The 27,325-nt window shown below is 55.4% G+C and overlaps 1 protein-coding gene across 7 annotated transcripts in view; it reads right to left on the bottom strand.

The window, feature by feature from the left end:
• RGS3 (regulator of G protein signaling 3) overlaps positions 1-27,325 on the bottom strand; it is a 134,885-nt gene that overhangs the window by 12,584 nt on the left and 94,976 nt on the right. For 3 of the 7 annotated variants that reach the window (XM_043927764.1, XM_043927765.1, XM_043927766.1), the window contains one exon: positions 3,265-4,227. In XM_043927764.1, the coding sequence (XP_043783699.1) occupies positions 3,265-4,227 (963 nt within the window). Of the gene's footprint in view, positions 1-3,264; positions 4,228-6,752; positions 6,894-20,704; positions 20,855-20,905; positions 21,018-21,093; positions 21,118-27,325 lie in introns of those variants that run through there. The other 4 variants (XM_043927771.1, XM_043927769.1, XM_043927768.1 and 1 more) reach the window with 4 other exon arrangements.

A 27,325-nucleotide genomic window follows, 5' to 3' on the forward strand; every position in this document is an offset into this window, starting at 1 on the left:
AGGTATGCAGGGTTTAGGACAGGCTCAGAGAGGACTGGGCAGGGTGAGGCCACTGTCCAGCTCCATCGTCACGTGGCCTGGGACAAACCCTTCTCCCTCGGCTTCAGACTCCCCACTGTAAGATGAGTACGACTGGTCCCAGCTTGCGGCAGCGAGGGCTAGAGATGGGGGCGGGAGACGCCCAGGGAATGCTGGGAGGGCTGCTACTACTCTTGCTGTCCTCCTTCTTCTCATCATGACCATTGTCGTCAGCATGATCCCCTTTATGGAGGACCCAGCAGGAGCTGAGTGCCAGGCACTGCTCTGAACGCTTAACCCAAGTCAGGCTCTGTAATCTTCCCAGTAACCCCACGATCGAGGTATTATTTACTAATAATACCCATTTTACTGATGAGGAAACTGAGACTCAGAGAAGGACAGGGATTTACCCAAGTCCCACCGCCAGTGAGGGATGGAGGGGGACCGAAGTTTCTGTCCAACCTAGACCGTACTTCCCCTTGACAAGGGTTAGCTTCTTACTGAAGCCGGCTGTCTGGAAGGAGCAGGATATGAACAATGCTGAAGGGCTCGAGGCCTGGTAAGCAAAAGCCAAGTGGTAGGGTGGCAGCCTCTGAGGTCCCTGCCAGCTAGTCACTCAAGCCCAAGAAAGGAGGCAACAGGCCAAAAGAGGGTGGGGGATGGGAGGATGCCAGTGGGAACCTTCAGCTCCCAAAGGAGGAAGCTGGGACGGGAGAGAGCTGGCCTAGGCCTGCTGGACTACCAGGCGGAAATATCTGCCCCCAAATCAGAGCTGAGATTAACTGGTTTGGGGAACTAGAAATGTATGTGAAAAAAAAAAGAAATGTATGTTAGAACGTGTGTGAATGTATCTGTATATAAATATCTGTACTGGAGCAAGAGGGGATGGGACAGAACTTGGAAGGGTCCGGTGGGGACAGTGAGATTGGGAGGCCCAAGGTGGGTGTGGGTCCTTGGACCTCAGCCATCATCCAGAGGAGAGTGTCCAGGCCTGGCCTGAGTTGGCCTGAAGCCTCACTTCAGTAGGACAAAGGTCTGGACTCCCTATAGAAACTGCCTCCAAAAAAAAATGGCCTTAGACGGTGATACTCAAACTATGGGAAATGTCCCAATCCCTGAGGGACTGGTTTAAAACGCAGGGTCTGGGCACTGCCCCCTGGAAATTCTGATTCCAGCTTCTAGGGAGGGGAATTAGAAATCTATATATTAATGACCTATTCCCCTGATGGCTTCAGAGCACATCAAAAGTGCTTACAGATGAGGAAATAGATCCAGTCCCCATGCCTTTGGGATTGAGTTCTAATTCCTGGACACAAAGTTTAAGGCCCTTTTCTGGAGGGCCCCAGCTTACCCTTCCAGCATAGGCACCTTTCAGCAGGAGGTGTTCTCCCTCGTGCCGAGCGGCCTTATTGCTAGTGGCTGAGAAATTACAGAGGCTTCTGAGGCCATGTCTCAATTTGGAGGGGAAATATGCTGGAATCCATTAGTCATGTCTGCCACAGGTTTGGAGGCAGGAATGGCAGCATGCATGCCATGCATCAACCATCTGTACACTTTAGAAATCTCTTGTTCTAGCTAAATTAACTTCTATAGACAGTTTAGTCCAGGTCATGTTCTTTCACAGAATGCCTACCTCATCCTGTTTATTCTAAACCTGCTCAACTTTCAAAGCCAAGCTGAGGAGCATCTTTTGCCAGAAGCCTTCCCTGGTGGCCCTAGGCCCTGGGGTCTCTCCTCCCGGAACCTGCCCCACCACCGCCCCCCAAGCCTCACAACAGTTGTCATAACAACACCTTGCACCACAGTGACTGTTAGCAGCTCCACAGCATTTGCCTGGCACCTAGACTGATGACATCAGGCACCAAGCCCTTTAGAAAGTGAAGTGAAAGTGTTAGTAGCTCAGCCATGTCTGACTCTTTGTGACCCCATGAACTGTATCCTCTGCCCATGGAATTCTCCAGGCAAGAATACCGAAGTAGGTTGCCAGTCCCTTCTCCAGGGGATCTTCCCAACTCAGGGATGGAACCTGCGTCTCCTGCATTGCAGGCAGATTCTTTTCACCGTCTGAGCCACCGGGGAAGCCACAGGCTCTTTGGGTTCACCCTCAATTGCCATGAGTTGTGAGTGCTATTAATCTCTGCTTTTCAGAGAAGATGCGAAGGCTCAGAAGGGCTGAGTGGCTCACGCAAGACCACACAGTAAGTGAGGGACAGAAACCAGATTCAAATTGGCTAGTCGGCCTCAAGGGCTTCCCAGGTGGCTCAGTGGTAAAGAATCCGCCTGCCAAAGCAGGAGATGCAGGTTCGATCCCTGGGTCAGGAAGATTCCCTGGAGGAAGAAATGTCAACACACTCCAATATTCTTACCTGAAAAAGACCATGGACAGAGGAGCCTGGCGGGCTACAGTCCATGGGGTCGCAGAGTTGGACTTGACTGAGCCAGTGAGTGTGAGCACGGATGGGCTTCAAAGCCATGATGCAGACTTTCCACTGTTAGGCCACCCCCCTGGCCCACACAGAACACACATTCCTCACAGGCTGAGATCAGCCTCACGCATCTCTGTGGCCCCTGCTGTGGCACAGAGCACCGGGCCTGGCACACAGCAGGAAATCAATAAACACTTATTCATCTATTTATAAATATTTGCAAGAGACAAAGAGCATGGTGGTTAAGAGCTCCAGCCCTGGAGCCTCATTCTAATTCTGGTTCAGACATTTATAAACTGTGCAGCCCAACGCGAGTGACATAACCTCCCGGTACCTCAGTTTCCTCATCCGGAGCAGGCAAAAACAGTGTCTACCTCATAGGGCTTGCTGTGAGAGGTAATGAGTTCATATAAATGGCTTAGAATAACGCCAGCATGGGGGAAACACGTGTTGTCACACTTGTGGGCTGACAGATTTCTAGTCTGGCTAGGCTTGGACCAAGTGTAAGTTATAACTGTTTCTCCAGCTAACGTGTTGGATCTTTTAGATCCAAATAGACCTGCTCTACTTGCGGTGGATTCCTCCAGTAAAATGGAGCTGTAAGAATATCTGGAGTCAGAAAGTCTTGCGTTTAAGTCCAAGTTCTGCCTTCTTGGTCCCTCTGGGCCTCAGTTTTATCATCTGTTAAATGGGTAGAAGGCTTATTGGAAGGTTGAGGCAAAAGCAGAGGTGGGACAAAGCCAAGATTCATTCCCTGCAGCTCTTGGACCCATCCAACCCTGTCACGTACCCTGCTCCCCTCCACCCCTGGGCTCCGTACCTTCCTGTGTCCTGTGAAAAAGAGGGAAAGGTGGTGCATTGAGCCTCCGTTGCGGCCCAGTTCCTTCTTGAGGGTGCGGGGGGAAGGCATGGCCCAGGCGGACGCGGTGCCCTCGCCATCCGAGCAGTGCAGGGTGGTGTCGGAGGAGAAGCAGGGCCCGCGGTTCTCCTGCAGCAGGCTGCCCTCGCTGTGCGTCCGGCGCCGCAGCGAGTTCTGAACGCGTAGCGAGAGGCCGCCCTCGGCTCCCTGGCCCGTCTCGATCATGCTGCTGCGCTTGGCCTCCCCGCGCTCTCCGTAGTTGTCATCGCTTGTGTCCTCGTCCTCGTCCTCCTCCCCCTCCTCGGCCTCCTCTGCGTCCTCCTCGTCGCCCGAGCTGCCCCCCTCCGCCCCTGCCTTCTGGCTGTAGGTGCTATCCAGCCGGACCTCGGGGATCACGAAGTTCGGCTTGGAGGCCACGGGCGGGTTCCCTGTGGCTGCTGGTGGATCCCCAGAGCTCGTGATCTCCTCAGCAAGGGGCTCAGCTGCCAGGGGGGCCTGGCCAGGGGGCACGTCTTGACGGGGCGGAAGGTCCTGGGCAGGGGGTTCCTGGAGGGCAGGGAGGTCTTTGCTGATTAGGGGTTCTTGGCCGGGAGAGGGTTCTTGCCCAGCAGGAAGGTCCTGGCATGGAGAGAAGACTGCGGCTGCAGGGTGTTCCTGGCCTGGTGGGGAGTCCTTTCTGGGCAAGCGTTGCTGGCCCACAGAAGGTTCTTTGCAAGAAGGTGAGTCTTTGCTGGGCATTGATCCTGGGCCAGCAGAAGGTTTCTGGCCAGAAGAGGAGTCCTCTTTGGGTGGAAGCTCTTGTCCAGGAAGAGGCTCCTGGCCAGGAGAGGGGTCCTTCCTGGGTGAGGGGTCATTGGCACCCGGCCCCTTCCCTTCCTCCCCGGGCATCTCCTTCTTCTCATCTGCCTCTGGCTCCTCAAACATCTGTGAAATAAAGAGAAAATGAGAAAGGCTTACAAGAGGAGACTAGCATGCACGAGTCAGTGTCAGAGACTGAAAATGAGGCGGCGATCTGAAACCCACACCCTGTACCCCACGGTGTGAACGCCGAAGGGCCCCGTGGAAACCCGACAGCCCCTTTGGCTTAGCTGAATACGGGCTTCCCACCCTCACTGCCTTGCTGGAAACTTGCACTCCATCAAAACACGGTTGGTCATTTAAGGGAGAAGAGGGAGAGGTTAGTTACCATTATATGGCTCCTCTCATATGCCAGGAGCCGTGGCAGAATAAACCCCTCTCATGTAATGTTCCCCAGGGGCTTTCCTGGTGGCTCAGAAGGTTAAAAAAAATCCATCTGCAATATAGGAGACCCAGACTTGAGCCCTGGGTCGAGAAGATCCCCTGGAGAAGGGAATGGCAACCCACTCCAGCATTCTTGCCAGGAGGATCCCGTGGACAGAGGAGCCTGGTGGGCTACAGTCCATGGGGTCACAAAGAGTCGGACATGACTGAGTCACTAATACTAACATGTAATGTTCCCAATAGCCCTCGAATGGGAGTGTCACAGTCCCTCTGTGAGTAAGTCGCTCTGTGAATAAATGAGGAGCAGACAGCCTTGGCCTTCACGGACCAGAATCAAACCAAACCCCAAACCAGAGCAGCTACCAAGTGAGAGAATCCCAGACCCAGACAAAGGATATCTTCCACCTGAACCAAAGTCTTTTAAAAGCCTTAGTGAGTCATTTGAAGAAGAACTTGCTCTGAATGTTCAGCTCTTTTTGAAACTAGTAAACCGGAAGAAAACCAGAACTTCAAAATACTGCACATACCTATACTCGACAGATGTCATAAACATGTGGAACCTCACTGAGGGATCACCCACCCCGCACTTTTTAAACTGTGTTTGGAGGAACCTCAGGAGTCACACGTACAAACCAAAGAGGAAGCATTCCTGCCTCACACACCACCCTCAGAATCCTTGGAGTTTTCGCTGGGTTCCTGCAGATTTCATTTGCAAAGGGGAAAATACTGCCCTTACTCCGAGTCTGAAAAAGCAGCTATCTCACAGGAAGACTGGGGCTCAGAGAAAGTCAGGGGTGTCCCAGGGGCACAGCCACACGGGAAAGTGGGTCAGGCTTGGGCAAGGCTGGGCACCCCCATCACAGGCAAGGACTTGGAGTGCTGGACCGGGAACTGCTCAGAGCCCAGGTTCCGTCCATGAAGAGGCCACGAGGACATGGAACTAATGAAAGAGGAAGATGCCACACATTTATGGGAACTGTACAGATAAGGACACACACACAGGCGGAGAATTTCAGGGTAAATGTCTCAGAACATAGGTTAAGAGTTCTTACTGTAAAGACCACTCATGTCCATTTGATGGATGAAGAAGCTGGGCCCAAAGAGCAAGGACTTACCCTCTATGGCACAGCTGCCAGAGACTGAAAGGCTATGCCTGCAGCTGGGAACTCTTCTAAGCCCTGGGCCTGCCAGGCCTCACATCTGGGAGTAAGGGGCCCAGCCACAGCCCAGGGCAGCTGCCACACCCACGTGTCAGGGGTCACAGTGGCGTCTGGGAGTAGCAGAGTGGATGTGAAAGGCCAGCGGGGTAAGAACCACCGCCTGGGAGGATGAAAGTGAAAGCCCCTCCCACCTCCACCTCCAGGTTTGGGGGAGGGAGAAAGTTGCTGAGCCAGGAGGGGGAGCCTCAGAGTCTGGTTCCCAGGTACAGGCAAAGACGGGGGCCCACTCACCCCGAGGACTGCCTGCCCTGCAAATCCTGCCCGCAGCTCCACGGTGAAGATTATCCACCCAGGAAACCCTCAGACCACACTGCCCCAGACCCGGGAACTTTGGCGAGCCCATATCCCCACTGCGCAGATGGGGAGACTGAGGCCCAGAAAGGAGAAGGGGCCAACCCAGAATCACACAGGGGGCCAGGAAGAGCCAGTCCCTAAAGCCTCTGGACCTCCGGCTCACTACCTATGAAATGGGATAAGCAGGTACCCAGGTGACACACGAGGAGAGGACACTATGAAAGTCCAAAGCTCTGAAAGGAGATGGTGGTGGTAGTGTGGGGGTTGTGGTGATGAAAACAATGTCACAAAACTCAAACAGTGGCACATCTTTCTCATGGACCCCTAGAAGCAAACTGTCAAGGCTCCCAGAATCGAAGTTGGCAACTGTGATTCCAGGCGCCCCAATCCAGGAATCTCATCTGAGAACCTTAGTTTGGTCCCAGGGGGGTCAGAGAGACCCTCCACTGAACTGACAGGAAGACAGAGGGCCCAGCCTGGACAGTGACCTAGGGACTTGCCCAAAGGCACCCGTCAACGCAGGGCTAAGCTGGGGTTAGAGCCTGACTCCTGGCTTTCTTCCCAAGCCCCCTTCAGATCTCAGTTCCCAGGGCAGCCCAACTCCTGCCCACCTCCTCCCACCAGCAAGCATTCTCCATCAAAAAAAGCAAACTGTGGGCAACGCCAGCTCCCTGGTGTCCCACATTCTCTCACCTCCCCCTCTGCCAGGCCCCTCCATCTGGAAGCACGGACAGTCGGAAGTAGCAATTGGTGCCCTCGGGGCCTGGCACTGGGCCCCGAGAGAGGAGCAGGCCACCTTTCCCCTTCCTGGGGGTGGAGTGGGGCAGGGCCCGCACCAGCAGTGACTGTAGCCGAACCACCTGCCCCTCGAGAAAGTGCAGCACCAGACCCAAAACCAGAAATGCAAGTCAGCCTGCCTCTGCCAATCCCGAGCTCAGCCGAGGCCAAAGCAAACAAAGCCCGGAGGGGAAGTGCCTCTGCCCTCAGGGGGCCCCCGCCCCGGGGACGCTGAGAAACCACTCAGGACCCAGGGCTCTCACAGCACCCAGCGGTTCCTGCTCAGACAGCCCGAGTCAGACTTCGGTTTTGCTTCCAGCAGTGTCATTTCCTAGCTGTGCAAGAACATGGCCAAGCCTCCCCGAATTCTCCGAGCCCTGATTCCTTACCTGGAACGGAGCCGTGATATCACACCAAACTCACAGGACTAAGTTCATGCTCTTCACGGGGCCCGGCCCCAAAGAAGCATTTGATAAAGCGGGAGCTATTCTTGGTCTAGGCTTATCTTTGTCATTGTTGTGGAGTCGCCCAGTCGTGTCTGACTCTTTGCGCCCCCATGCACTGTAGCCCCCTAGGCTCCTCGGTCCATGGGAGTCTCCAGGAAAGAATACTGGAGTGGGTTGTCATCCCCTTAGAGATCAGGAAACTGAGGTCTCAGAGGCTAAGGGCATTACCTAAGAAATGGGAAGCTGATTCAGTACTGGAACTCCTGTCTCCTGGTCAAGGGTCTCTCCCCACTTCCTTGGATCTTTACACACAAGGGCAGGGGTGCGGGGGGCGGTGCGGGGGGAGGCCCAGGAGTTTAGAGGGAGGGGGAGCAGGCTGTGAGCAATGGCCCTTCACCCAGGCCCATCCCCCACAGGGCAGACATTGGCAAAGAAGGACCAGCTCAGAACAGACCAGGTTCTGTTTCGTGTGAGCCGCCTGAGTAGGCTTGGTCTGATCTGTGTTCCTGGGAAAGCTGGAGTGTGGGGTACCCGAGAGGGCAGAGGGCCTCTGGAACAGAAAACCTCAGAAACCTTAGGGGAGAGGGTTGCAAGTGAAGAGAATTAGGATGGGAAAGGAGAGAAAGGCGAGAGCCACGTTACAGAACGGATGCCAGGCAGGAGCTGGTCCTGGGAGCGGCGAAACAACACAAGCAGAGCTGAGCTATGTGAAACTGCTCTGGGTGGGGTGACAGGTCATGGGGGTGGCGGGAGGACTGGGGTGCACGTGTCCACGCAGTCATTCATTCTCCGGGCACTGAGTTAGGTCCTGGGGTGGGGGTGGGGACAGCAGAGGCCAAGTCCGATGCAATCGCTGCCCTCCCCTGAGCAGAAAAGCAAAGGCTGAACAACTGGTCTTAAGGAATGCGGTGAGTGCTCTGAAGGAAGTGCAGGCAGCTGGGGACACCCTGTTAGGCAGCTGTTACAGCAGGTTGGGGTGCCAAGAATTCATCCAAGATGGCCCAGAGACCAGCTGACTCGCCCAGGGCCCTGGGTCCGAGCGCTCCAAGAGGATGCCCTTCTGCTGCAGAGAGTGTGTATCTCTCCCATCCATCATTTCTTTGGCTCGGCTGGACCAGGGTTAATTCTGTGCATGTCTCGCCTGCTAGAAGCACACAGGAAATGAACCAGGCCTTCTAAATGGAGCTGCTCTTTAGGATATAATCAAATCCTCTCCCCAGTCCAATCCAGGGCTCGGAACAGGCTGGGGAAGGGTGGCAGGTGTGACACCCAGAGGCCTGGCTCACACCACCTACGTCCCCTGGGCCCTGCGGTGGTAGACTGCCGGAAGTGACTTGCCCAGTGTCACATAGCTACTAAACGTGGACCAGGTTGGCTGACCCCAAAGTCAACCTGCAGCTCTAATATGACTCATCACCTCCACCACAGATGCCGAGCTCGAATCTGCCCTCGAAAACCACTTCCTGCATTGGGCAGGGCAGGGCTGGGCTGGGGTGGTGGAGGTCGGGGTTTGGGGTGGGGGGTGGAGTGCCAGGGTTTGCCTCTATCTCAGGGGGGCCCTTCTGCAGGATTTTCAGAAACAGCCTGGACAGAAGGCCAGAAGACCCTGGTTGGAACCCTCACCCCATCATTTGTGAGCTGTGTGATCCCAGGCGGTCACTGCTGGGGACCAAGTCTGAGAAAGGACAGGAAGGAGCTCTGTGAAAGGGAAAGTGGCTGGACAATGGGAGAGGCTACAAGACTCCCACCCAGCCCTTTGAGCTCCAGGCTTGCCTTTTGAGATGGGGGTGCTCCTCTGAGTTTGGCAAGCTGGCTCAATGCCGGCTTCCAGGAACCCCTGCTCAGCCTCAGTCCAGCTCCCCAGGCCTGGCTTCTTGACCCCCGGAGGCTGGAACCACCGCCCTGCCTCTGCCACTAGCTCAGGGCCTCCAAACTGTTTTCCTCCCCGGCCCCCACTGTGATGGGTTTGGCAAAGTCCAGGAGGAGGGAGGCAGCACCTTAAAACCAGGAGAGCTCCAGAGACGGAGCCCCCCCCCCCCGCGCCTTCACACTTACTGGCTGGGTGACCTCGTGGGTAACTTCTCTGGCCCCAGTTTCCTTAGAGGTAACATAGCATGCAGGGATGGAGTGACTGAGAGGATGTCCACCCAGAGCTCAGCCCTGGGCTGGTGCACGAAGCGCTCCATCAACGGCAGCCAGGACGACCGCAGCATGGCCTGGCTCTGACACTTCCTCCTCTGGATCTCCTCCAACCGAGCCGATGACCCCCTCCTCCGCTCCAGCAGGGGCCTCTCGGCCTGTGTTCTGCTCATCACACCCTGCTCCGGCCCCCTCCCTCATGCACCCTGCCAGGCCCTAGGCAACAACCACCGGATGACACCCAGTACCCGCTGCCAGCCCAGACCTGTCCTCTCTCAGAATGTTCTAGGCTCTGTGGACATAAGAATAAGACATGATCTCTGTCCTGGTGGAGCTCACAGGCTGGAGAGGAAGGACTGGCATGAACTAAGTCATCACCCGCAGAAACAATCTGAAAAACACTATGATCCATAACGTGAAGGCAAACTGGAAGAAAACAGAGGGGCATGTGGGAAAGGCCACCCTGTGAAAGGACCCTGGGGCCGAAATCTGCTCAGGGGGCAGGGAAGGGGTCACAAAGCAGCAAACAGCACAAAGGCCCCCGAGCCTGGAAGGTGAGCGCCCTTGAGGGCAGACACCTGGGTGGTTGGAGCCCAGGCCCAGAGAGAAGGACCCACCAGTGGGTCCGAAGGACCCACCAGTATCCCCGACTCGACATGCCCCATTCTGAACTCATGACCTTCCCCCAAGTCCATTCCTCCTCGCAGAGTCTCTGAGTCAATCACACCCCCACCAGGTGCCCGAACCAGAGGCCTGGGTATCATTCTCTCTTCTCCACTACCCCCATGGCCAATCAACAAATCGTCCTGATTATCTCTCGTAAAATCTTAAGAATCTTTCCACCGGGGGAGGTTATGTGTGTGCAGGACAGGAAGCATTGGGAACACTCTGTACTTTCCTCTCAATTCCTAAAACCACTCTGAAAAATAAAGTTGATTAAAAAAAAAAAAGAAGCAGCAGCCACTCTATCTACCTCCACTGACCACCACCTGCTTCAATACCACTTCTTCTGGCCCTGCGATTGACACTGACCTCCCAGATGTGGTCCACACCCCTCTGCTCACTCTCTGCATCCCGCAAGAGGAGTCTTCTAAATGCAAATCTGACCCTGTCACTCCTTGGCTTAAAAACCCTGGTTCCCCAGGGCCCTCCAGACAAAGCCCAAATTCTGTAGCCCTGGAAGAGTCTGGGCTTTGTGAGCTTTGTCACTCCCTCTAGGCTTACCTCTCCCCACTCCCCATCTGAAGTGTTGATGATAAATGAATGAATGAATGAATGGGCAACACAAGAAACTTCACAAACCATCTAAATTGTTATTACTCAAAGTGATAACTCATGAGCCAGCAGCAGCAGTACCTGGGAGCTATTACGAAATACAGAATCTCAGGCCTTAAAGAGATTAGAATCCACATTTAAAGATCCCAGGTGATTCATTTGCATATTAAAGTCTGCAAAGTACAGATCCAGCCTATCGGTTCTCAATAGAGAGACATACTTTAGAATCACCTGGGGTGCATTTTAAGAATATCTGTAACTGGGTCCAATCCCAGACCTACTGGATAAGAAACCCCAACAGGAGGGTCCAGGCATCTTGACTTTTTTCGACTTTCAACTCTCCCCCAGAATTCTGGGGAGTTGCCTCCATTAACAGACAAGGTGACTGAAGCCCAGGGAAGGGAGGCAATATGCCCAAGGTCACACAACAGAATCAGGACTGGAACCCAGACCAGAACCTGGTATGGTACCAATTCAAATACACGGTGCTCCCTCTGCAAGGAAGCCCATAAAGAAGCAGCAGCCCCTGGCCCACAATGAACAGCCAGCAAGCCCGCCAGTCAGCTACCCTGTTCAAGCTCCCTATGAACAGAGGACCAATTGCAGGAGGAGAGAGGGGAAGGAGGAATTTGATCACACACTGAAAATTCTCTGTCCCTGAAGAATCACACCACAACTTGTGGATCTGTCAGGGGCTCAGGAAGGCAGGCAACACACAATAGTGGGGAACATACCCATTGTACTGAAAGCAATACTGAGGCACAGAGGAGAAGTAGCTCACCCCCTTCAGACCCTCTCAAGACAAAGCCAACACACAGGGATGGGGAAGCCCTGAGGACTGAGAAGAGAGGGGACCCCTTTTAGAAACTTTCCCTCCTCTTGGCGCTATCACCTGGCTGAGTCAGAAGAACATGCCCTCAGGCCTGCCCTGCGGAGCCAGAGATGCAGAGATGCTCGCTCCCCTCGGGATGCCCAGCTTCTCACTGGGCAGTCTCTTCGCCCCAACCCTGCAGCCCCAAAGACCCCTTCTATGCCCCAGCCCCCTTCTCAACTGAAAGTCATGCGCGTGGACAGCAGAAGTTCCCCAGGCTCTTCCTGTCTCCGCGGTAACATGCCTCCGCCAGAAGGTGAGCGCGGCCCTGTGGGCCTCTCCGGCCCCACCCTGGGTCTCTCTGCTCAGAAACCGGTTCTCCTGTGGGCCCTGCCACCTCTCCCTTACCCTCGGGCACCCTCCTTCTCTCCCCGATCCGGGTGTGTGCACGTGCGCATTCTCATTTCCTTATTATCTCGCCCTCCTCACGTCCACTTCCTGCCCATCCCCTGAAGCCCAGTTAAAGGCTCCCTGGGATGCCCTAGCTAGAGGGCTCTCTGCTCCCCTGCCAAGGCCTGGCCAGCGCTGCTCGCGTGGCCCTGGGCAGGCTCTGCTTTGGCTCATCAGGATTGTGTCCCAGGCTCACCCACCTCACCCCCACCCCCACCCCCACCCCCAGAGTTACTCAGCAAATACCTACCCAGGGCCAGCCATACGCCAGGGCCTGTGTGGGGCACTGGAGCCCAACGGTGGCAAGACACGCGTCTCTCCCTGATGGCGCTGGGTCTATGGGTGAGAGCACCCGGTAAAAGGCCCATGTCCATCTCCCATCCACCCACCATCGTCTCAGGGGGTTATGGATGCACAGAGGCAGCAGGAAAGACTGGGGTGGCTCTTGGAGGAGGTGGGCAAGAGGATAGGAGAGGGTGTCCAGGCCAAAGCCAGAGACGACATGGAATATCTGAGGAAGCACAGGTGGTTCTGTGGAGCAGAAGCACGGTTATGTTAAGGAATTCGGACTTTATCCTGAAAGCAATGTTTACTCGGTGTTGTAAAGATAGGGAAGGTGGAGCTAGAGATGGTGAAAACAGAAAGCAATGGAAAAAGAGTAGTGGAGACGGGAAGAGAGAAACCATTCAGTGAGCATCTACGAGATCACAGGCACTGTGGCCGCCGCTATACATACGTCTCATGTCCAGCCACATTATGAGGTCTGTGTCACTGGCCCCATTTTGCAAATAAGGAATCTGGGACTCAGATAACTTGCGAAACTTAATGCAAGTTCAAAAACTGAGTAAGTAGAGGAGTCAGAATGGAAACATGGCTCCAAGTTGCTCTTTCTGCGGCCCCCTGACCTCCTTTCCTGCCCGCTTCATTCCCTCTTCCTCTCTCCCTCCCCCTCTGCCTTCAGAAGACCTTACCAAGCTCCCAACCTGGGCCCAGCCACTGCTCGAGGCAGTGCGGAGCAATTCCAATGCCTGATCCCTGTTCTTACCCCCAAGTTAGTGGAGATTGAGGGGCGGGTCTGTCTCACTCGGTGGGCAGAGGGCTGGTACAGTATCACCAAACCACCTCCCTCCCAGGGACCCCTTGATATGTGGGAAGAGTCAGAAGCATGTGGTTTCTCTGTGATGTTCTATACTAGGTTGAGCAATGAGAAAGCTCTGCCAAGCCGGGGGGACCCCAGAGAAGGGCACAAATGGCTCTGTGGTCAGGAGAAAAGGATCTAGAATCAGGCAGGGCGGACTGAATCCCGCGTCTTAACCATGTGGCTGAGTCAGTGGTGCCTCCCTCGCAGGGATGCTAGCGGGCAGAAGGCAGGACCTGGGGCATAGCCCTGCTCAGCCCGTGGCCGTGACCTTCTTCTTGCTGCTCAATTCTCCCTCACGGCAGGCACTGGAGACCAACCCAAAATCTCAGGCTTGACTCCAAGCAACAGCTTGGAGAACGGGGAGCACTTTCACAGCCAGGGGTGGAGGAGGAAAGCCTACTGCTGGTGAAGAACAGGGGTCTGGAGACAGGAAAATCCAGGTTCCTATCCTGGCCCAGCCACCTCCTAGCTCAGCACCCTGGGGTAAGCTGCTTGACCTCTTCAAGGCTCAGTTTTCTTATCTGTGAAATGGTGACAGAGGTAGCAAGTACCTACACCACTATACTGTTGGGAAACCACCCAGACAGAAGGGCCTGGCACGTAGTAGGTGCTCAATGTGTGCGTGCGTGCTAAGTCACTTCAGTCGCGTCCAACTCTTTGAGACCCTATGGACTGTAGTCTACCAGACTCCTGTGTCCACGGGATTCTCCAGGCAAGAATACTGGAGTGGTTTGCCATGCCTTCCTCCAGGGGATTTTCCTGGCCCAGGGATCAAACCCACGCCTCTTACGTCTCCTGCACTGGCAGGCGGGTCCTTTACCACTAGCATTGCCTGGGAAGCCCAGTATGTGCTCAATAAACATTTGCAATTGCAAGGAGGTGATCATATCTCCTTCTTTCATCATCGTCATCACCTGTCCCCTCCCCTGCATTCCACTCCAGGAGAAGGCACTTGATCACTATTATCTGTGCATTTCAGGGTAGGAGACTGAAGCCTATCCAAAAGGCCCTGGAGGCTGGGGGGTAGCTGAGGCTGTGAGCTGACCCTTAGGCTAGGCTAGGTCAGTCTGGCTCAAGGCATGGCCCCAGGTCAAGTGACTCCCCTCTCCAGGCCACCCTCTCCCAGAGGGGATCTCTCCAGCTCTGAATCTCAGCCAGCCTGGGAGGGTCTGTTCTCAGGGCCCAAGGCGAGGCCAGGATCCCAGTGGGTGCATCGAGGGAGGGAGGAGTAGAAAATGCCCCCTTCCCAGAGACCCATCCCCTCTCTTGTCCGTCTGTTCCAGTCCCTAAAATACTCCTCCTTCAGCGCCTGCAGTGCTGGGGGCATCCAGGTGGGGGACTACGGTAGGGGTGGGGGAGAAAACTTAGTGGTTTATCTGGCTACGGGACTCAGCCTCAAACCTGCAGTAAAAAGTCACCCTCCAAGGCCCCAGGCACCTCTGCCTGTCACCTCCATCACTGCCTCCCCAAAGCAGACACCTTGTGTCTCTGCTGGGGCTGATGTCAAGGCTGGGTTTGTCTAGGTTTGACCATCTGCTCCAAACTCACCCTCCTTTCCTGGGGAGCCTGAGTACACTCCGCCTGCTGCTTAACCCTCCCCTTCCCTCTAGGACAGTCCCAGCTCTTTCCCCTGCGTGTTCTGTCCCTGCCAACCCACCTCCCACCACACTTCCCTCTTCCCTCCAGCCAGGCTGAACTATTGGTAGTTCCCCAAACACAGTCTCCTCTCAGGCGTCTCTAAACCTGTGCTCACTGCACTTCCTCCCTTCCTGTGTCCATCTGAGAACTCCTACTTATCTTTCACACACGCATTGCCCCTTGATTTCTGACAAAGGTGATGGTGACCGACAGTGAGAAAGGATGATCTTTTGAATAAACTGGACATCCACCCAGAGAAAATGAGTCTTGACCTCGGTCTCCACCCTATCTAAGAATCTATTTTGAGTGGATTTTAAAGCTAAATGTGAAACATACAACATCCAGAAGATAACATTGGAGAATATATCCAAAGCCTTGTAATAGGCAAAGAAACAGGATTCAATAAGCATTTTCCATAGAGACAAAGATTGACAGGTTGGACTGCACTAAAATGAAGAACTGCTATTCTTCAGAAGACACCCTGAAAAGAGTGAAAAGGCAAGCCACTGCGTGGGAGGAGAGATTTGTAATGTGCATGTCCAACAGTGAACACATATCCAGAATATTTTTTAAGCTCCTTCAAATCAGTAAGAAAAAAGACAGAGGTTCCAACAGAAAACTGGAGAAAAGACTTGAACAGGCACTTTCCAAAAAGATTATCCAAACGGACAGTCAACATATGAAAGGGTGCTAACCCTCATTAGTCACCAAGGAAATGCAAATGAAAGCCACAATTAGATATCACAATAGCTATTGTCAAATCTGTTGGTAAGGACGTGGAGCAACAGGTGTGCTCCTTCGTTTGTTTGAAGAGGGTGTACTGATGTCACACTTCAGAAAATCATACAATGGAATCTACTAAAGCTAATTATATATAACTTTATGACTCAGCATTTGCAAACCTTAGGTGTTTACCCAACAGAAAAGTATATTATAGTGTACCAAAAGACATGCCTGAGAACATCCATAGCAGTACCATTCACGATGACCGTCAACTGGCAACAACCCAAATGTCCATCAAGGATAGAATGGGTATAGTCACACAATGAAATACCACACAGCAACGGGAGTGAACAGAATAAGACTGCGTCCAATAACACTGACAGATCTCACCATCAAAATGCTGCTCCAAAGAAGTCAGCGTAAAAGAACACATAATCAAGGACTCCACGGACACAAAAGTCAAAACAGGCAACACTACTCAATGAGAGAAGTCAGGACAGGACTCTTTGAGGTGGTAATGACTGAGGTGGGTGGAAGCAAGGGGGTGGGGGAGGTACTAGAATGTTTTGTTTCTTGACCTGGGGAGTTTGTTCACTTTGTGATAATTCATCAGCTACATACTTCCATCCTTGAAAGGAAAGATGTAATTTAACGTTGCAACGTAAAGTTTATTCAAAAAGCTAATAAAAGCCCTCATCCCAGGGTCTGATGGCACATTCCAACTGATTCCTCCCTGTCCTCCCTCCAAAAGCTGCTATCCCACCTTCCGTTCAGCGACTGCCCGCTCTGTGTCAGGTCCCATGCTGAGTACCTCACTCCACCCACGGCATCACATCCGATAACAGCCACCGGTAAGGGAAGACGCCAGGGGCACCCCTACTGCCCCCATGACTCACTGCCAGCGTGCAGGAGCCCGCCCTCCACACACATCATCTCATTGCCTAAGGAAACGCAGGCACCGAGAGGTTCTGGGTCTTGCCCCACTGCAAAGTGGGGAGTCCCGAGCCCAGGCACCTGCACACAACGTTATACAGCCTCCCCTGAGATAAGCCGGAGCATGTGGCTGGATACACAGAGGCGATCCCTATGGCTGGGTTAGAAATCATCTCTCCACCCTGGAGCAGGTGGGCGCAGACTGGGACGGAGACCTGCTCCTTTGACGGACAAGCGTCTGTGCAGCCAGATTCAGTCTCACCTTCTGCAGGAAGCTTCGCTGGGGCTCCCGGGCTGGGCTGGAAGCTTCCCCAGGGTTTCCCCTCCCCAGGCCTCCCCAGTGAAGCTGTCTTGTTACCATTCACTCATTACATACCCATCCCCAGGACTAGACTGAAGGCTGGAACCATACCTCCAGCCCCTGGCCAGTGCGTGGTACATTGTTGGCATCTAACACACGTGGAGGGAAGGGAGAGAGGATGGGGGCAGAAAATGTAATTGTCTTCCAGAGCCGCTATTTGAATCAACGGGGAACTTCATGAATCGAGGTCTGAGTAGTGGAGGTTTCAGAGCTCTGCATGGACACAGTTAAAACCATTAACCTGAAGAGTGGGACAGATATACCACCTTCCATTCCATGTTCTTCTCTGTGGCGGTCTCCAGCCTTTTTTCCCAGGCTGTGGCCAGCCACCTGGCTCCCAGAGGCTCTGCCCAACTCTCTCTGCCTCTCCCCTGCCCCCTACCCTCTGCCACCCTGCCTGGAGTTATCTGAGTTCTGCTATTAGCCTGAGGCCAATACCACCAAGAGGCAACCCAACTCCCATATGCTTGCCTGGAAAATCCCATGGAGGCAGGAGCCTGATGGGCTAGCTACAGTCTATAGGGTCACAAAGAGTCGGACACAACTTAGTAACTAAACATCAACATCAACCTCACCAAGAGGTAACCAAGGATACCACAGAGAGCCAGGGCTACGTGGGGGAGGGTGCGCCTGGTTCCAAATAACTCACCACCACCCCCCCTCACCTTTCTAAGTTGGGAGCCGCTGACAGTTTTCCGGCAGCAGCCCGAGCCCCAGTGCCAGGTGCGGGCAGGCCAGCCCACGGTAGAGGGGGAGGGGAAAAGCCTGGGCCCTCTGGAGCAGAGGGCACGCCTGGCAGCTCTCCACACATCTGGAGCCATGACCTGGACCCCTCGCCAGAGGAGCAGAGTCTCCTGGGACCCCTTCCCCTCTCCTCCCTGCCTAGAAGCTCCAATCTCTAAAGCGGCTCGTGGCCCCAGCCCGCCTCTCCCCCAGTCCTGCCCCCACCCAGCTGGTTGTGCAGGCAAAGGTGGCGGCTCCCTGGGGCTGAGCCTGGCTGGCCTGCTGTGAGCGGCTCCAGCCTCTCCAGGCTTAGCGGGCTGAGCCGTAAGCAGCCTGTTTATCCCTGGGAGGAATGATGGTTTTCCCTAAGCAGTGACATCTTGGAAACCGCCTGGCTCCACAAACAACAACAAACCTCCCAGCCTCAGCCCGGGATCCAGTCTGAAGGTTTCAGAGCAGAAGGGCTTGAGGAACAGGTTGGGGGCCACTTCCCCGAGAAGCCCAACCCTGGCCTTGACTGCTGACTCTCAGGACCCAGGAAGAGGAGAGGGCGTGCAGGGAATGGGAGAGTCTCTGGCAATACCTGGTGCAGTCCCTGGCTGCTCCAGAGGGGAAACTGAGCCAGAGAAAAAAAGGAGATTGGCTTGAGATCATCCAGCCAGCAGGGACCAGACTGCACCTCAGTCTCCAGCCTGTTGACCGGGTCAGGGCTTTCTCTACCATATCCGCTGCTTTTTCAGAGGAAAAAGCCAGTAATGTGGGGTTCCTGGAAAGGAATGTGTCATTAAGGGGGTCCCCCAAAAGTGAGCACCAAGATGAAAGCCAGGTGTTCTGAGTCAGGCAGCTGGCGTGATGGAGAGAAAGCTGGGGGGTGGGGGGGACCCGGAGACCTGGGTTCTCGTCCCCGCTGTGCCACTGGGTCGCATGGAACCTCAGGCAACTCCTTCTTCGCCTGCCTCAGGCCCGCATCTGGCCAGAAAGTAAACACACTCAGCTATTTTAGGGCCTTGGGAGACCCAACGGGAAGTGGCTCTCAGGGTCCCCAGGAACCTAGCGGAGCGTGGGCACTCCCTCCTCAGCTGTACCTCTTTTGGGGAACCCGGCAGACCACTGCTTGAGAACCACACACCACCCTCAACCCTCCGATCCACCTCCCTGGTTGGCACCGTCCCGGCGGGGCCCAATCTGAGCTCTAAGCTGCCGTAGTCCACGGGAAAGACCAGAAGCAGGGCATTCAAACCAGCTGGGGCTTGTCCCTTCCACCCTCCATGGCCCAGGCCATAGTGTGGACACCACACAGCCCAGCCCAGCCCAGCCCAGCATGATCTCTGAGCGGGCTTTCCCTGTGGGCTCAACCAGGCTGAAGCCAAGATTTTCCCTGCCTCATCGCCTATCAAATCCCATCGCCCAACCCTTGGCCCCACGGGAGCCATCCGGACTTGAAGAAACGAGGGCCCCTCCAAAGGGACTCCTCACCGGGGCTAGAACTGGTAGTGCCCACTGTCTGCCGGGCAGAGCTAGGAGATGAAGAGGAGGAGCTGACTTGGACATCAGAGCCTGTCCTCAAGGAAACCAACCTGAGCCCTTTTCTGTCACACCCGGAACCCCAGGCTGGACCCTTGGGACCAAAGGAAGAATCAGGCTCAAACCCCACATTCGTAAGACATGAAGCAACCACAGCGGGTACCACCACCATTGGACATGTTCCAAGTGCAGTGTTTGCTCTCGCTAGGGAAGGCTGGGTAGGATTAAGACCTGGAGGGAAGAGACGGGCTTCTTTCCGGGCAGCAGGAATAGCATGTGCAAAGGCAAGAAAGCAAGGAAGGGGATGGTTTCACTGACACCAGACACTGGTGATCAAAAGCCCCCTCGACCACCTCTGGTTCAAAGCCCCGGTGACACCCCCCACAGGGGGGCCACTCACCTCAGCTGCCTCCATCTTCACCACCCCCCTGGTGCAGCAGATGCCAGGCTGGGCCAGGAGCGGGCCCTGCTCTGGAACTTGGCTCCCCATAGGGCCCGCCCTGGGCTAAGCCTTGCCATGTGCTAGGGCTGGGGAAGAGGGGAGGTGCCCCTTCGCTGGGCGTGGAGGACTCAAGGGGCCCCGGTGGAAACTTTGACTGTGGCCGCAGTGCCCTGGCTGGGATCCCATGGGCACTGGTGGGGCAGGCACTGCGGCTCCCTCCTTCCAGGAGACAGACCCACTCCAGCCGTGAGGACAGGGGAGTCCGATAGCCCCAGCTGTGAGGCCTGAGGGCAGTGGCACAATGTGGCAAGTTTTTGGTGAGGGATCTAGGGGCTCCATACTTAGCTAGGCATCTCAAGACAGGAGTGGCAGATTCCAGATTGAATGTCATCGCCGAGGTCGGGGTGATGACACCCACATACCTGGTCCTTGCTGTTCCAGGAGGCAGACGTCCTCCAACCTGGCCCTGGCTGGAGACCTGCCGTGTGAACTGAGGCACAGCCCCTTCACTGCGCCTGGCCCTCCTCGGCCCTGAGTCCCAGGGCAGGGGGATTCTTCTCGGACACCTCAGGACAAGACGAGAGATGCGGGCTCTCTCCACGCTGATAACAGAATCGGCCTCTGTCTGCTCACAGCACCTAACTCTGCGGGGTGAGCCGGTCCCTAACAACACCCTTCCTCACAGGTCCCAGTGAGAAGCCAAAGGAGCAGGTGCAAAACCTACCCCAAGGGGCTCAGGAGGCAGAGGCTCTCCATCTCTGCCTGGACTTCCCATGGACATTTCAGCAGACGCCTCGGGGATCAGCCACCGCGCCCCTCCTACCCAGACCAGCCCCCCGAGGCCACCACCTCCTTCCCCTCATGGAACTTGGCAAGAACGGCCATCCTGATGCCTGGTGGGCGGTCAGCACCGCGGACTGAGAGCTCCCTCCCCACGCAGTGTCCCGACTTCTGGTCGCCAAACATTCCTTTCTCTCGGCAAGAAAAGCCGGCTGACCAGTCTAGAAGTGGGAGCAGCACACAGTGCAAGCATGCCCCAGCCCTGCAGGGTCCCCACCCGCTAAGACAGACAGACAGACAGACACACACACACACACACACACACACACAGAGCTATCTCAGAGCAGAACAGAACATGGTTTGGTAGCAACCTGCCTATCAATGGCTGCCCTGGGGAAGAAACAATAGAAACAGGGGCAGGGGGTGGCCTGGACAAGAGCCCCCAGCCCACCACACACGCACCCTGCCACCCAGGCACCTACCCAGCACACTCCAGCAGGGACCCGGGGACTTCTGGCTGCCGTTCCTGCCAGCCCGCCTGCCCCGGGTCTCCGCCTGGCTCCTCCCGCAGGCGGGCAGGCAGGCGGGCGGCCGTGACTGTGGCAGCTCCCGGCGGCCGTGTCAAGCGGCTGCCTTCCCCAGACAGAGCTCCTTTGTGTCAGCAGAGCTATTTATGGACTTACCCAAGTTCCCCAGGGGAGCGATACCTGCTGGGAAAAGCAGAACCAAATGACCAGGTTCCACCTCGCACATCTAGGTAGCTGTTTTCAAAACCCTTGCATCAGTCGTCCCTCCTCCTCTTCCTCCTCCTCCTCTCTGCCCTCCTCCTCTTCCTCCCCCTCCTCCTCCAGCGCCCTTCCCAAACACACACCCGGTCCAGCCCGATGCCGCCACTCTAAAGAGAAGCTGAAGCTCTTTCCTCCATCAAACAGAAAACTCTGTAATTTCCCAAGACACTTTCATCCGAGCAGGAATCCGGGATGTCTCGAGGAAGAGTCCTCTGCCACCCCGTCCTTCAGCCGGCAAGGGGCCCGGCAGCTCCTTGGGTGACAGGCTCACACGCGCCAGCCCTGACTCCCCGGCCGCACCCGTCCCCAGGACTGGGGCTGCCCCCCAACCCCCGGAGTGCCGCTCTGGAGAGAGAGGTGTCCACTGCTCACGGCGGCAATCCCGGGCACTGAGGATCCCAAGCCGATTGCACCCCCACACACATCCTGAAGGCTCCCCCAGCTGGGGCATCGCAACCCACTGGCCGCAGCTCTGGGCTCCCCCAGCAGGGGCAGGACGGAGCCAATCGCCGAGGCTTTCCGGGCACACCCCCACCCCTACCCCAACCCGCCTCTCATCCCAGTGGGCGGCTGCAATTTAACCCAGGGTCCAGCAGCCAACACGCGCTGACTCCAAGAATGCCACGGCCCCCGCTGCGGGGGAGCGGCTGCTTCAGTCACCTCCCGACCGCACCATCAGCGCAGCCCAATACACATGCTTTTATTTAGCACTTTTGTGTGCCATGTCTGGGCAATCAGAGGTGGACAGAGACCTTGGGGCTTCCTTCCCCCCCAGTACGGGGGCTGAAAGGGGCATGTTACAACAGCCCCAGCATAAGGACCACGAGTGAAGGAGACGTCCCTATCAGCGGGGCCACGGGAGTGGGAGGATGGGGGGCAGCAGGTGAGGAACCGGTTCAGGTTCCAGCTCCAGCCCTGGCTGTCCGGATACCACTGAGCAAGTCCCTACCCATCTCTGAGCCTGGGTCTCCTCAACTGTAAAATGGGACTGACAACCTTTGACCTGCCCACTTGTGGGGTTATCAGAGGATTCAGTGATCGTGGGGCCAGGCACTCTTCTGAGAGTCTGGCCTTCATTGATTCATTTAATCCTCATCGACATCTTGTGAGGCAGGCATTAGTATTACCCTATTTACAGATGAAGGATCCGAGGTGGGGAATGGTAGTGCAAGCTGCCCACAGCTTGTTGTTCGAACACCAGTAGGATTTGCAGGAGCTTCCCAGGTGGCGCTAGTGGTAAAGAACCCACCTGCCAATGCAGGAGACATAAGAGATGTGGGTTCAATCCCTGGGTTGGCAAGATCCCCTGGAGAAGGGAATGGCTACCCACACCAGTATTCTTGCCTGGAGAATTCCATGGACAGAGGATCCTGACGGGCTATGGTCTGTGGGGCTCACAAAGAGTCGGACAGGACTGAGTGCCTAAGCACAGCACAGATCCAACTCCAGCGTGCCCACTCGGAACCACTGCAGGAAGCTGCCTTGCCAGCGCAAAGCTATTTGATGGTGAGGCTATGGCTGCTGCAGACGCTTGTCTGATGTCCTCAAACACACCATGGACTGTGCCTGAGGCTCCAGTCAGGGATGTCTGTTCCATAGCCAGTTCCAACCTGAGCACGCTCACCACCCTCGTGGCCAGCTCCCTGGATGTCAGCCCAGAAAACACAGGGCAGGAGGAGCCCCTATCCTCTTTTTCCACCTCACACCACCTCGGCCACCCTGGGCCAAAGTGCTCTCCCTCTGCGTCTTACTCTCCCTAAATGAGTCTCAGCGTCTCTGAATGTCTACCTCTGCCTGCCTCCCTGCCCCTGTCTCCCACTCTCTAGTTCTGTCTCTCTCACATACACCAGCATACTCATGCATGCTGACATAAGAAAGCATCCTTTATTAGGGTCAACTCAGAACAGTCCTTATCTGAGCTGGGCACTTAACACTCCCCCATCAACACTTCGTCTTGTCCTTGGGGGCAGAGCCAAGGCAGTCCTTGCAGGGCCCAGGAACCTTCCAGATTGGAAGCCTATCATTTGCCAGGTTCCTGGGAATCAGGGCCCACTCCTGTCCTTGAAAACCAAGGAGGTGAGTCTTAGGAGATGGCCAGTTCTAATGGGGGACTGACAGTTCCCAGGAGGGAATTTCTGGCGCTTGGGGTAGGATTTCTCAGTGTGGAGAGCCTGAATATAGGGTCTTCCTTGAGATGAGAGGAGTCCCTGAGTTCAGCTGAGTCTTCACTTCTCAGTCAACATAAAGTTCCAAGCACCAGCTACAGGCCGGGCTCTGCACTGGGCCCTGGGGACAGGGTGGAGAGCTGGCAGACCAGGACCCTGTCCTCACCAAGCCAAAGGACATCAGGCGCACAGTCAGACTGGCGAGCGCATCATTAGATACTGTGTCAGAGCAGCCCTGCCAGCCAGGGCGCCGAGTCGGGAACAGATCCAGGACGCATCCATCAGGGCTCTGGACCACCAGGATGACGGGGAAAGGGCACAGCAGGAAAGCTCCCTGAGGCCCAGAAGGAGGCCAGGCCAACCTGGGAGAGCACCTACTGCCCGGGGAGCCCGGGGGACCACTGCTCTCTGCCTCCCCACAGGTCCAGACGCAGATCCACAGAGCACGTGGCCCCTCCCTGTGAACAGCCTGGGCAGGATGAGACAGTCACTGTCAGTCAGGCCACCTAAACCAGAAGGACCCCTGGAGATCTTTCATTCCTATTCCCTTTTTATAGCCAGTGAAGCTGAGGCTCAGAGAGGGTAAGGGACTTTCCCAAGGAAACAGAGCAAGTGAGTGACAGGGCCGGGACCAGAGCTTGCCAACTCCCAGTCCAGCGCTTCTTCTGTTGCATCCCAATGCCTCTCAATTCAGTTCAGTTCGGTCGCTCAGTCGTGTCCGACTCTTTGCGACCCCATGAACCGCAGCACGCCAGGCCCCTCTGTCCATCACCAACTCCCGGAATCTTCCCAAACCCATGTCCATGGAGTCAGTGATGCCATCCAACCATCTCATCCTCTGTCATCCCCTTCTCCTCCTGCCCTCAATCTTTCCCAGCATTGGGTCTTTTCCAATGAGTCACCTCTTCTCATCAAGTGGCCAAAATGTTGGAGTTTCAGCAGCAACATCAGTCCTTCCAATGAACACCCAGGACTGATTTCCTTTAGCTTGGACTGGTTGGATCTCCTTGCAGTCCAAGGGACTCTCAAGAGTCTTCTCCAACACCACAGTTCAAAGGCATCAATTCTTCTGTGCTCAACTTTCTTTATAGTCCACCTCTCACATCCATATGTGACCACTGGAACCCTCAGACCTACATAAATGATGGTGCTGTTCAGTATAGGAGGATCTAGGGAAAACCAAGATCCAGGTGGCCCACAGGGTCAGTACCTGGGTCCTCAGAGCCTGGGCCCCATTCACGGATCTCCATATTTTATGTAACAAACACCTATTTGACACTTAGGTTGTGTCAGCACTGTGCAAAGCACTTCCCAAATACTGACTCATGAAATCTTCATAACCCTGTTAGCTATGATGTCTAGTGTCCCCAATTAGCTGTTGTCGTTTAGGTGCTCAGTCATGTTCATCTCTGTTGCGACCTCATAGACTGTAGCCCGCCGGGCTCCTCTGTCCATGGGGATTCTCCAGGCAAGAATACTAGAGTGGGTTGCCATGCCCTCCTGCAGGGGATCTTCCCGAACCAGGAATGGAACCCGTGTCTCCTGAATTGGCAGGCAGATTCTTTACCACTAAGCTACCCAGGAAGCCCATCCCCATTTTACAGAGAGGTAAACAGAGGCAAAGAGATGATTAAACTTGTTTAAGGTCACCAGCAAGTACAGAGCCACGGATCGAACCCAATCCACTGTGCCCTGCACCACTGCACAAGGCGGCCCATGGAACAGAGCCCTCTGGCCACGTACCGAGAAGCCTGCTGGCTACACAGCCCGACCATATAGGCAAACGTCTCGCTGTTCAGACAAGCTGGCAGCAGCTTCCAGGGCTAGGACCAGGGAGGGTTAACAGGGAGCTAGTGACTGTGCACCTCCCATTTTAAGAGGGGCAGCACCCATCGGCTCCAGGGAGGCCCCTCGGGAGGTGCAGCAGCAGGATACGGCCCGGACGCCCTGGCCAAGCCGCCGCCCTGCAGTGGGACCACAGCACGGCCCCCTCCCGCCGTCTCCCCTCACTGCCTCCTCTGTGTTAAGCCTGGGACACCCGGAGCTGTGTTTGCAAGACCCTGTCCTGAGCCTCGCGCAGATGGAAACCCACCCACCTTCCTTCCCCACACAGACTCCACCTGGGGGAAGCGGGGCCTTGGCAATACCTTCCTCCAAAAAAAAAAAAAAATAAGAGGGTACCTGCCAAAAGCTATTTAATGAGCTTTCCCGTCCTGGCTTCTGATGCAAAGTCCACTGGGTATTTTATTTCAGGGTGGGGAGGAGAGTGACGTCACTACGGCAGAAAACAGGGCACCAAGCCAAGGGAGGCGGGACCCCAGGAATTCCAGAGCGGGTGACAGACTAAGACCACCCCCAGTCCCCACCAGCAGCGGCTCAGGCTTTCACTTCCTTGGACAGTGAAGGGGCCAGGCCTGTGTCATCCGTGACGGAGTTATTGGAAGCTGGGGCCCAGACGCAGAGGCCCCACTTTCTACAGAACCCTGCCCCTCCTTCAACCTGTGACAGAAGAGACTGATGGCCGTGGGCTGCCCTGGGAAACTGTGGAATATCTGTATATGCCCCTCCCGTCCAAGCTCTGAATTTGCTAACCCACTTAGGGAGTTCTGGGCCTTTAACTCACTGGGTCTCAGAGCCTTGGTCTGGGGGTCTACAAGTCTCCATGCACAAAGGCCATCCCCACAGAAGAGTGGGCCAAGAGACACTTATTGATTATTTCAATAACTACTGAATCCTTATCATGTGCTTGGAACTATGGGCACAGACAGAGGGGTAGCCTGCTCCTGGGCTCTGACTTGGAGGGTGGGCACAGGTGACCTTGGTGCTGACACTTCCAACAGGAACTGTGCTGCCAAGTTCTGGCCTCTCTGACCTAACACCAGGGCAGAGGACACACTCTCCTACCGCTTGCTAAGGGCATGCTCCTGGCTCTTCCTGGGGGCCCTTGCCTTGTTCTCGGGGGCACATGCTGCAAGTGGGGGGCTGGGGCAGGACAGAGCAAGCATCCAGCCTCAGGTTCAAATCCACAGGGAGTTCTGGACTGCAGTCTGCAGAACCCAGGGCAGGTCCCTTCCCTGTTATGGGTCTTAGTCTTCCATCCCTAAAAAGAGGCTGGAGATGGGTGTCCAGTAGCCCCCTGGGTCCACTTCTCCCCTTCAAAGTCAGTCCCAGGCCCCACAAGCTCCTCTCCCTAAAGGATTAGGTTCTGGCAGGGGTATTTAGAAAGAGCATAGACTTTGCAGCCCCCCAAAATTTGAGTGTGAGTCATCTTGGGCAAGTCACTTGAATGTCTCTGAGCCTCGGTTTCCTAATCTGTAAAATGGGGCTATTACTGCCTGCCTCAGTAGGCCCTGTGGGAGAAGGAGTGAGGTAGTGCACGTGGAATGCCTGACACTCGATAAATAAGAGCTATCGCTATTGTTGTATTGTCATTGCTGCTGTAATCATCTGTCGGAGGACAGAATTGATCTGGAGTGGGTTGGTGAAGAGGGTAATGTAAAACGCAGAAATAGCTGTTGAGGGTCAAATAAATGAAGGCCTAACACGGTGTCTGGTTCGACTAACAGCTGATAATCACTAACGTTTATGAGCAACAAGCTATCTTTATTCCCATCCTACAGATGGCAAAGCTAAAGGCAGAAAGGTTACATGGCAAAAGCAACAGCAAAAATGGCAGCATGGCACCAAGGTGCATGCTCCTAAGCCGCGTGTCCTGCCCGGACTCGTGTTCCCCAAGTGTCTCTGCTCTTGCTGTCGGCCGCTTCCTCAGCAACTTCAGGCAGCAAGGTCACTCTCCAGTCTGCTCACGGGACCTGCGTCTCCCAACCACAGCGAGAGGGAAGCCCGCGTGCAGCAGAAGCCAGGGGTCCAAAGGCCCCCAGCAGAGCTGCTCCTTGGAACTGTGGCTGGCCGGCTTCTGCCTCCAGCCCAGGGCACGCGTGGCAGTCACCTCAGCGGCATCAGCCTGACCTTGGGTGGCTACGGCAGCATGAGATGGCCAAAAGCCACCACTATCTTCTTTCCTGGCTCCAGTCCAACAGGCCACTCGTCCGCCTGGGATTTCAGGCTTTGGGAAGGAATCCTCGACCCACTGGGCTTGTGCCAGCTCCAGGGTCAGGTCATCTTGACCACTGGAATTCCTGGGAAGTGT

The sequence above is a fragment of the Cervus elaphus genome, chromosome 16 (genome assembly GCF_910594005.1).
Source record: "Cervus elaphus chromosome 16, mCerEla1.1, whole genome shotgun sequence".
Taxonomy (NCBI): Eukaryota; Metazoa; Chordata; class Mammalia; order Artiodactyla; family Cervidae; genus Cervus; species Cervus elaphus.